The sequence below is a fragment of the Gracilinanus agilis genome, chromosome 4 (assembly GCF_016433145.1).
Source record: "Gracilinanus agilis isolate LMUSP501 chromosome 4, AgileGrace, whole genome shotgun sequence".
NCBI lineage: Eukaryota > Metazoa > Chordata > Mammalia > Didelphimorphia > Didelphidae > Gracilinanus > Gracilinanus agilis.
Genome location: NC_058133.1, coordinates 111,834,761 through 111,846,625, shown reverse-complemented (window position 1 = coordinate 111,846,625; position 11,865 = coordinate 111,834,761). Strand labels below are relative to the sequence as shown.

Below are 11,865 nucleotides of genomic sequence, written 5' to 3'. Positions count from 1 at the left end.
TAATTTGTCCAAATGATGTAATATTAAATAACAATTTAATTTGACTAAATAATGCAATCTGTTACATATCCATTGTATAAATGGAGATTTTGGACCTTGGACTTCATTCCCCGCAAGTCCCTTAGTATTTTCCAAAATTCCCTTTAATCTCTCCTGCCCCTCCATGTTTGCATGGTCACTTTATTGTTTTATGAGTGCTGTAGCTACTCCCTCTTCGTCTCTCTTCTTCAGGAGCATGGCTGAAGTTAGTTCATTACCTTTTCACTCTAGTTTTTTATGTTAGTTTATTATTAATAAACATTTATAAAATATAATACTTAGTTCTTGTATATTAATTTTAATCTCCATACCATTTATCTTAAAAAATCTTTTTTGATCCATAATATGATTTTATTATATGATATATTCACATTATATCATACTACATATTGTAATTATAATATAATTATTACTTATATTTTATATAATATAATTATAATACTTATGTTATATATAATATGATAAATAATTATAAATAAATATAATAAATTTCTTATGAGGAAATTCTACCTATTTAAACCTTTGCTTGTTCTGCAACTTTGTCCTAGAAAGTTGTCTGGACTACTGAGAGGCTGTGATTTACCCAGAGTAATGAAGCCTGGAAATGCCAGAGGTGAGACTCAAACTCAGATCTTCCCATCTTTGAGACTGGTTTGGGTTAATCCTCTCCATTACAACCAGGCTGCCTCTTTTCTGTCTGTATTATATTTTTAAAATTCATTTTTAAGAGCTAGAAGATTACATATTTCAATGTGACATATATATGGCCAGACACTTATTGAGGACAATTTTGTTGTTGTTTAGTCATTTTTCAGTTTTGTCTGAGTCTTTGTGACCCCGTTTGGGGTTTTCTTGGCAAAGTTGCTGGAGTGGTTTGCAATATCCTTCTCCAGATCATTTTACAGATGAGGAAACTGAGGCAAATAGGGTTGTGACTTGCCCAGGGTCACTCAGCTAGGAAGTGTCTGAGGCTGGATTTGAACTCAGGAAGATGAATCTTCTTGACTCCAGGACCAGCATTCTAACCACTGTATTACCTAGCTAGCCAAAGATGAAAATTTTGCATGACCCTTAAACTGCTAGTTCATATTGAAAGTAGTCACACATATTAATGCCATATCAGGACCAGTTGCTTCATTTTCTGAAGACCAAGAGAGAGAGGAACAGAGACAGACACAGAGAGAACAGAGACAGAGATAAAAAGTGATAAAAAGTTTCCATCTTTGGTCACTCCATCCAGAAAAAGACTTCTAATTTTAATTTCCTCATACTCCAAAATCCAGTCTTCTCCCATACTATCCAACCAAATCTCTTCTTCTTTTAGTGTGTCAGGTGGCAGAAGGAAATCACTTTGATCAAAAGAATCCATTTTCTGAATAAAAACCCATGTCAAGGATATCTGTATTTTGAAGAGAGGTTCTTCAAATACATTTCTAACTGATGGCATTTTCAGACAATGTGTGACAGACTAATGTGAGCACTGTGAAAGGATAAGAGGGAGATATTTTAGTTTTTAAAAATTATATTTGCTTATTCTTCACATTCTTTTCATTTAAAATTTTGAGTTCCAGATTCTTTCCCTCCCTCCCATGCCTTCCAAAAGCCACTAAGAAGGCAAGCAATATGATATCAATTACATATGTGGAATCATACAAAACATTTCCATTTAAGTCATATTGCAAAAAACCCAAGAAAAACAAAGTGAGAAAATTATGCTTTAATTTGTACATAGAGTTCATTGGTTCTTTCTCTGGAGGTGGGTAGCATTTTTTTTCATTATGAGTTCTTTGGAATTGTCTTGGATCATTAGAGTAGGCAAGTCTTTCACAGTTGGTCATCATTATAGCGTTGCTGGTACTGTGTACAGTGACCTCTTGGTTCTGCTCACTTCACTTTGCAACAGTTCATATAGTTCTTGCCATGTTTTTTGGAAAATATTCCCTTTGTCATTTTGTATAGCACAATAGTACTCTATTTCAATCATATACCACAACTTAGCCATTCTTTGATTGATGGGCTTCCTCTCAATGTCCAATTTTTTGCCCTTACAAAAAGAGCTACTATAAATCTTTTTGTACAAATATGTCCTTTTCCTTTTTTGGAATATGGACCTAGTAGTAATATTTCTGGGTCAAAGGAGGTATACAGTTTTATGACCCTTTGGGCATAGGCCCAAATTGTTCTCCAGAATGGTTGGATCAGTTCCACCATCAATTCATTGGTGTACCTCTTTGAACTCATCTTCTCCAATCCTTATAATTTCTGATAGGCATGAAGTGGTATCTCAGAATTGCTTTAATTGGCATTTCTCTAATTAATAGTGATTTAGAGCATTTTTAAATATGACTATAGATAGTTTTGATTTCTTTTTCTGAAAACTGCCTGGTCATATCTTTTGACCATTCATCAACTGGGAAATGACTTTTAGTTTTTAAAATTTGGCTCAATTCCATGTTTCCTCACACGCGTGTGTGCACACACATGTATTCACACATAGACACATTCTATATCTACATAGATATAGATATAATATGAGAAATTCGGTCTTTACCAAAGAAACTTCCTATAAATATTTTTTATATTACTTCATTGTCTATGGCACCTTTTAACAAAAGTTAGTTTACCTGATTATCTCTTTTGTGAAAAGGGAATTCTTTGTTCTCTTTATCTATTCTAAGTTTACACTTGTGAAAGGGAATCCTTTATTCCCTTTGTCTATTTTGAATTAACACTTGATTAACAATAATTTAAGTACCCTTACTTAGTACCTCATCAGATTTCGAAGACAGGATTAACTCTCCTTTGTCTACTTTTGAATTGAATCAAGGAAAGTTTTGAACACCCTACTTAGCACTAGGTGGAGGAGCTGGTTTGTGTGTGTGTGTGTGGGGGGAGGAAGCCACTTAGAGAGCTCTGCCCTTTCAACTCAAGCAGCCAGGAAATGAGAATTCACACCCTCAGAAACTCAATCAGCCAGGAATTTATGAATCCTTTTGATAAGAATTTACACCTCCAGAGGTGGAGAAGTGGATCTCACAGACACTGCCCCATGAGCAGTGCTAGACAATTTGGAAACTGTGATTGGCTCCTGTGAAGAGGGGACAGGAGAAGAGGTCACCATAAAAGCTATGGATTCCTTTGGCTGGTGACTGGTGTTGTGGAGGCTGGTTTTCTGGGGGCAGTCTGGTGGAGACAGTCTTGTGGAGATTCTCTTCTGGGGATTGTCTTCTGAAGATAGTCTTCCAGAGAGCTTCATTGGAGACTTCGGCTTGGATCTCAGCTCCACCTTGGTTCAGACTCCTAGACTGCTTCATGGGTGAGTAAAAAGGGCTGACTCCTTTCCTAGTTTCCAGAGAGACTAGTTTCCATCTTGGAGGAGGCAGAGGTGATTACTCACCACCAGCCCTCCTGGCTGAGGACTAATATAGGTATTTTCTCTAATCTCTTTCACATTTCTGTACTTTATTATTTCCCCTCTATTTTTGGCAAATAAACTTCTGATTTGAGATATAATAATTTTGGCAACCATGTTATTTCATGGTCCAACCATTAAATTTAATCCTTATACTTTTAATTCAGTCTATTTTTGCTTTTTCTGAGATCATAATTGTTACCCCTGCCTTTTCTACATCAGCTGAACCATATTAGATGCTGTTCCTGTCATTTATTTGAACTCTGTGTGGATCTTTCTATTTCAAGTATGTCTCTTGTAAACAATATAATGTTAGATTCTGGTTTTCTAATCCATTCGGCTATCTACTTCTGTTTTATGGGCAATGCCATCCCAGTCACGTTCATAATTATGAATACTGTGTATTTCCCCTTATCCTTTTTTTCATTTCTTTCTTCTTCTCTCTTTTTTAAAAATAATTTTTATTATTCAGTCATTTCAGTTGTGTCTCAATTTGGAGTTTTCTTAGCAATGTTACTGGAGCGATTTGCCCTTTCCTTCCCCAATCTGTTTTACAAATGAGAAAAATGAAGTATATAGAGTCAAGTGAGTTGCTCAGGGTCATACAGCTAGTAGGTGTAGGGGGCCAGATTTGAACTCAGGAAGATGAATCTTTCTGACTCCAGGCCTGGTGCTCTCTCCTCCTCAAAAGTTTTTTTTTGCTTCTAATCAGTGTTTCCCTTAATGCACCCTCCTTTTTTATCATTGCTATACTGTCTCCCAACCTTGCTCCTCCATCCCCTTGCTGCTTTCTCTTATAGTATTCTCCTCCTCCTCCTATTTTCACTTCACTACAACTGAGAGTGTGTATATATATCTTTCCCTCTTTGAACTAATTCCAATAAAAGTGAGGTTTGAGCATTTCCTGCCACCCCTATTCTCTGCCCTCTCAGTCATTGTAAAAACTCTATCTTAAATGCCTCTTTTATGTGAAAAAATTTCTATCATTCTCCCTCTTCTTCCTTCTCCATGTTCATCCCTCTTTCTCACCCCTTCATTTTTTTGTGGTAAGGAGATCATTCTTATCATAATCAATTCACATCTATGCCCTGTCTATATAAATTCCTCTTAATTGGCCTAATAATGATAAATTTCTTAGGAGTTATGCAAATCAACTTTCCATGTTGAAAGGCAGTTTAAATTTATTAAGACCCTTATGATTTCTCTTTCATGTTTACCTTTTTATGCTTCTCCTGTCTTGTTTTTTTTACATTTTAACTATTTCTATTTTCTTATTTTTTCCATAGTTATATGATTCTAATTGTCTCCCTCCCCTTTTTTACTACCCCCTCCCAGAATTTACAAGCAATTTCATTGGGTTATACAGATATTATCACTGTGTCTTGTCTTTGAACATCAAATTTTTCTATTCAACTCTGTCTTTTCATTAGGAATACTTGAAAGTTCTCTTTCATTAAATATCCATTCTTCCACTCAAGAATTATGCTCATTTTTTCTAGGTAAGTTATTCTTAGTTATATTTCTAGCTCCTTTGTCTTCTGGAATATCCTATTCCACGTCTTCTGCTCCTTTAATATGGAAGCCACCAAATATTATCTGATCTTGACTGTGCCTTCATGATATCTGAATTGTTTCTTTCTTGTTGCTTGCCATATTTTCTCCTTTACCTGTGAACTCTGGAATTTGGCTACAATATTCCTGGGAATTTTCATTGGGATCTCTTTCAGGAGATAATGAGTAGATTCTTTCAATTTTTATTTTCACTCTTTGGATCTAAGGTATTGAGGCTGTTTTCCTTGAAAATTTCTTTAAGTGATATGTAGGCTCTTTTTTTTATTCATGGTTTTCTAATAGTCCAGTAATTTTAAAATGATCTCCCCTTAATCTATGATTCCATGTCAGTTGTTTTCATGATGAGATATTTTACATTTTCTTCTATTTTTTTCAGTCTCTTTGTCTTATTGTTTGCTGGTATCTCATGGAGTTATTAGCTTCCATATACCCAAATATAATTTTTAAGAAATTATTTTCTTTAGTGAAAATTTGTACTTCTTTTTTCCATTTAGCCAGTTCTGCTATTTAAGAAGTCCTTTTCTTCAGTGAATTTTGTGCCTATTTTACTATTAGGTCAATTCTGTTTTCTTAAGTTATTTTCTTTGGTATTTTTTGTGCCACTTTTAACAAGCTATTAGTTCTCTTTACATAATTTTCTTGCATAACTATCATTTCTTTTCTCATGTTGTCTTTACCCTCATTTCTTTTTTTTTTTTTAAACCCTTGTACTTTCGGTGTATTGTCTCATAGGTGGAAGAGTGGTAAGGGTGGGCAATGGAGGTCAAGTGACTTGCCCAGGGTCACACAGCTGGGAAGTGTCTGAGGCCAGACTTGAACCTAGGACCTCCTGTCTCTAGGCCCGACTCTCACTCCACTGAGCTACCCAGCTGCCCAACCCTCATTTCTTTTTAAAAAATTCTTCTAGGAATTCTTGTTGGACTTATGTCCAAATAATATTTTTTCTTTAAGGCTTTGCTTATAGATATTTTCAGTGCTGATTTCTGAGTTTGTGTTTTGGTCATCCAGGAGACTATAGTAGAATTTTTATGGTCAAATTCTTTGTTGTCATTTACTCAGTTTTTCAGTCTATTTATTAACTTTGAACTTGATATTAAAGTTAGACTCTGCTCCTTTGGTGGTGAGGAGGCATTGTACTGGGCTTCAGATTTTTTTGTGCTTCTGTTTTCAGTATTAGTTCAATGGTTCTGCAAGTTTTCAGTGCTTCCAAAGTGGTGTGATCCAGAGAGAGGTATGGTCACTGCTCTTCTGGTTTGCACACTGATCTTTACCCAGAAAAGGCCTCTGTTCCCCTGCCATTGCAAGTACTGGTGCTCTTCTTGTTCCCAGAATTGTTACTAGGGCCCTTTCTCACTTGTGACCAACCGCAAATGCTTCTCTTTGCTCTGGAATTGTGACTCAGAACTGTGCCTGAGCAATAGAGTTGCCAATTAGTATCAGTTGTACTCAGTGACACATAGATTTCCTGTAATCTCTTTCTGATTCCTTTATTGTCTTTTGAACTGAAAGCATGTGTTCTGGACAGGCCTCCAACTTGATGTCACAAATCACTCCTGTGAACCTTGTCAGTTTTCTTGGACAGGAAACATATTTCACCCTAAACTTTTGTTGGCTCTGCCCCTCCAAAATTTAAATGAAGCATTATTTATTTTTATTTTTTAATTAACATTTTATTTTTTCCTCAATTACATGAAAACATAATTTTTAACCTTAATTTTCTTGAGGTTTGAGCCAAATTCTTACCATCCTACCCCTTCCCCCTCTCTGAGATGGCAAGTAATCTGATATAGATTTTACATATGTAAATATGTATAACATCTTTCCATATTAGTCTTTTTTATAAAAAAGAATTTGAACAAACACACAAAAAGTGAAAAAATAAAGTGAAAAATAGTACGTCTTGGTCTGCATTCAGATTTAATAAATTCTTTCTCTGGAGGTGGATGGCATTTTTCATCATGAATCTTTGAGATTTTCTTGGATCATAGTATTGGTAGGAATGGCTAAGGCATATTTCCATATTGTTCATGTCATGACAGAAGATATATATCATACATATAATAAAAATCTCATAAAGGAAACAAACTTTTTTTGTAACCTTTACCTTCTATCTTAGAATCAATATTAAGTATTAGTTCCAATGTAGTAGAGTGGAAAGGGCTAGGCAATGGGAGTTAAAAGACTTGCCCAGGATCACACAGCTAGGAAGTGAATGAAATCACATTTGAACCCAGAATCCTCTGTGTCTAGGCCTTGCTCTCAATCCACTGAGCCACTTAACTGCTCCCATTAGAAAAAAAAATTTAAGGTGATTGGAGTGAGCCCAGGGAATGGTTGATGGAGCCAGTATTTCTTTTTTTTTTTCCCTCTAGGGCTTACAAAGGACTTGATTTTTTTACATTATTATTTTCTTTCATTTTCAGTTCCAAATTCTCTCTCTCTTTCCACCTCCCCCCATCCACTGAGAAATCAAGCAATAGGATATCCATTATACATCTGAAGTCATACAAACATTTCTATATTAACCATTTGCAAAAAAACCAAAACCAAAACCAAAAAATATGTAAATATTTCAATCTTTACTTAGAGTTCATCAATTCTCTCTCTGAAGGAGGACAGTATTGTTCATGACTCATTTGGAATTGTCATGGATCCTTATGTTGATCAGAATAGCTAAGTCTTCTATAGATGATGATCATTACAATATTGCTGCCACTGTGTATAATATTCTCTTGGTTCTACTCATTTCACTTTGTATCATTCCATATCAGTTTTCCTAGATTTTTTCTGAAGCCACCCCTTCATTATTTCTTAGAACACAACAGTATTTCAATACAAACATATGCCACAAATTGTTTACCCATTCCCCAATTGATGTGTCCTCTCAATTTCCATTTTTTCTTTTGCCACAACAAAAAGAACTGCCATAAATAGTTTTGTACAATATGGGCCCTTTTCCTTTTCCTTTGATCTCTTTGGGATACAGACTCAGAAGGAATATTGATGGGTCAAAGAGATACACAGTTTTATAGCCTTTTGGGCACAGTTTCAAATTTTTCTCTAGAATGTTTTCTCTAGAATAACTCCATCAGCAGAAATTCCGGGTGGTGGAGTGGGGCACAGATAAGTGGATTGAGAGCTAGGACTAAAGATAGGAGGTCTTGGGTTAAAATCTGGCCTCTTACACTTCCTAGATGGATGACCCTTGGCAAATCACTTAACCCCCATTACATAGCTCTTATCACTATTCTGCCTTGTAACCAATACACAAGAAGGTAAGGGTTTAAAAAAAGAAAAACAACAAAAAAAGTATATCAGTGTACCTATTTTTCCATCTCCCCTTCAACATTTGCCATTTTCCTTTCCAGACATGTTAGTCCATCTGATAGGTGTGAGATGGTAACTCAGAATTGCTTTAATTTTTATTTCTCTAATTATTAGTGACTTGGAGCATTTTTAAATGACTACTGATAGGTTTGAATTTTTTCCCCAGAAAACTGCCCATCCATATCCTTTGACCACTTATCAACTGGGAAAAGGAAATCAACATTTCTACTAAGGTATTTAGGGCACTTAGAGAGTAAGAAAGTGGCTAATAATGTACAAGGGGTCTGGTGAATACAGAGATAGGTCCTTATATGGTCTCATAAGCATGGCTATTACAGAGGATGTATGACTTAGTGACGTTGGTGGGCTTTGACATTCAAGGAAGAGAATAGTTGAGAATGTGAGTGTGTGCAGAAGCAGAAGACAATATAAGGGAAGATTTCAGGGTCTTGACCCTGCACCAGTTGGGCTGAATCATTATAAGATACTGAAGGTACTGCCTAAAGAGAGAAGGTACTTTGATATCTCTTGTACTTGGTCCAGGTATCACATGTGCTTCTGTGGATCTGGATCCTTTCAAAGGAAAAGTAATGAAGTCCTGAAAACTCAAATGACAGTTTGGTTGGGTAGGGGGAATTGCCTGAGGAGACAAAGAAATTTAGCCTCCCACTTCCTGCTAACCCAGAAACATTGAGGATCTTCTAGGGGCAACTGTGCTAGTTGACCAAGAAGAAAAGGAGCCATTCCTTGACAGGAAGGGGGAAAAGCCAGAGCCAGGGGGAAAGCACTAGCTATCCTACCCTAGAGAAAGTGACAGATATACCTCATTTCCTAAGGTTTTCAAACTTTGGTAGAAGAAATAGGGCATGTCATGAAAGAAGGTGGGATTGGAATGGGGTAAGGTATAAATATATAGAATCTGATGTTAAATTAGTAGTGAGAATGCAGAAGGAAAAAGAAAAAGGAGGAGGGAAATCACTGGAAATTGGATTTAAGACTCTGGGAAATTTGCTTCATTTAAGCTTGGGAAGACAGGAATCTGAGGGGAGCTCAGGACCAGAGGGCAGGATTTTTTCCAGTAGAGCAAGAGTTTTTAGGATTGTGGAGAACAGGTGAAAAGGGAGATTTGAGGATCACTAACCCCCAACCCCAACACATCAGTGTTAAGTGGTAGCAAAATCTGCAATCTTCTTCTTCAACCCAAAGCTCCATAAAACACTATAAGAACTGAACTCTAAATAGACAAATGCAAAAATAGATAAATGTTTATTGTTATTATTATTTTATTGTAGACATTCACTCCAGAAACTGACACATAGAGAAAAATGGACAGGAAAAATTGATAATCTTACCTCTCTTTGCCTTACTTCAGTTGGTTGTGACTGGAGTCCATTTCTTCCCTCCTCCCCCAATTCCAGTGCTTTTTGTTTTTGAAATAAGGTTTTACTGATATTATTTGTTTTTACATCATCATAATTTTATGCAGTATTCTCTCTCCCTCTTTCCAGAAAGCTATTGAATATAATAAATAATTTTTAAGATAGAAAAAGAAAAGGAAAAAATCATCACAGATGACCAATGCATTGTAAAAGTTCAAAAATATGTGCAATATGTAAATTAACACTTGTGGGCATTCCACATTAATGAAAGGGTGGAGTGGGAATGTCTTCTCAAATTTCTTTATTTGAGTCATACTTGATCTTTCTAATTTTCTTACATTTATTTTTGATTTTTTGGTGTGTTGCCCTTTCATTTATATTATGATAGTTGCTGTGTATATTGCTTTCGTGGCTCTGCTTACTTCATTCTGAATCAGTTCAACAGATCTTTCCATGCTTCTCTGTATTCATCACATTCATCATTTCCTATGGCATAGTAAATACTTTATTATATTCTTTATCTAGTCAATGGCACCCTTTTCTAGATGTCATTTTTTATTCTATTAAAGACTGCATTTGATGGACCTAATCTTATTTCTCATAAACACTTATCTTATTTCTCATAAGACCCAGTTCTAATGTTTCTTGATGTCCCTTTGCTCATGGTTTAAGGATGTAGGACAGCTCTGGGAGCCACAAAGACTTATCCTATTATTGGGTTAGATCTCAATACTGCCAGCCTAATGTTAGAGGATTTTCTTCTCTAATTGGAAGCATTGCCATGAGCCATTTTATAACTGTTTCCAGTGGCAGAATTTCTTTGAACACAGCTCATTGTTATTATTATTTTTTTACAAAGTGTGAAATGCTACTTTATTAAGGTGGTAAAGCTCTTTGGATTTTTACTAATTATTGTGAATAATAACATGAAAATATATTTTTCAGCAACAGCTATAATCTTAAAATTCCATTTTATAGGATTGCAATGTTAGCTATACCTATTAAGGAAGTGTTTTACTATTTACTCAACAGAGCTACATTTGAGTCATCATTCCATAATAATACTGCTAATAACTAAGCTAATTATTTCTACAAACATTTTATCATATAGTATTCTTTTTTTGTCAATGAGAAATCCATGAAATAGAGTGAACTATTAAAAGGCTAGGTACGGGGGCAGCTGGGTAGCTCAGTGGATTGAGAGTCAGGCCTAGAGACGGGAGGTCCTAGTTTCAAATCCAGCCTCAGACACTTCCCAGCTGTGTGACCCTGGGCAAGTCACTTGACCCCCATTGCCCACCCTTACCACTCTTCCACCTATAAGTCAATACACAGAAGTTAAGGGTTTAAAATAAAAAAAAAAAAAAACTAAAAAAAAAAAGGCTAGGTAGTACTTATTTTAACTTTAGAAGAATCTTCTTTGCTATTTCATGATTAAGGGAAGAAATACTTTGTTTTTTTAATAACACTAAGGCAAAATAAATATTTTAATGTAACGAACAGAGTATAAATAGCTAAAAGTACTTGAGTATAAGTTTACAAAGAAATCTCTTATGCTCAATTAAAACATTTCCTCTTATTATTATTTATATAAAATTTTGGTCAGTACTAGAAATTTATCCAGATAGATTTTTGTGCCAGACAACTGTCAAAGCTATCGGTCATAGTAATGATCTTAGATTAAAAAGAAAGGAGGCCATCCAAATTTACTTAATGTAAATTAAGAAAAGTTCCCACAGAACAATAGTGAAATAGTTCCAAAGGTTGAGAAAATACTGATATGTAGAGTACAAATAGCCACAATTTTAAAATAGGCAAAACTACTATAGAAGGGGAAATTTCAATAATGAATATTTAAGCTGGCTTTGTACCCTTGTTCTACTAATATAAAATTTCGTCATTAAATTCATAATGTATGTTTGAAATCTGTTGAAGTCTAATTAAATCATGGGAAGTTGCTTCTTCCCTTCAATGGATCTCTGGTCTGTTGCTTCCTGGGTATATTGTGGCTATTATACAATTTCAAAGTAGTGTAATATTGCCAAGATATGTTGAGGCATGAAGATATATCCAGTGGATAAAATCAACATAGAACTGAAGACAGTTATCTCCTAGGATTCCAAAATGTAGAGTGTG

At 35.2% G+C, this 11,865-nt stretch overlaps 1 protein-coding gene across 1 annotated transcript in view; it reads right to left on the bottom strand.

Moving 5' to 3' along the window:
• Nucleotides 1–3,353, bottom strand: part of CD55 (CD55 molecule (Cromer blood group)) — a 25,981-nt gene extending 22,628 nt beyond the window's left edge. Inside the window, exon 1 of the mRNA XM_044674944.1 lies at nucleotides 3,158–3,353. Within this exon, the coding sequence (XP_044530879.1) occupies nucleotides 3,158–3,353 (196 nt within the window). The remainder of the gene's footprint in view (nucleotides 1–3,157) is intronic.
• Between the last annotated feature and the right edge of the window lie 8,512 nt (nucleotides 3,354–11,865).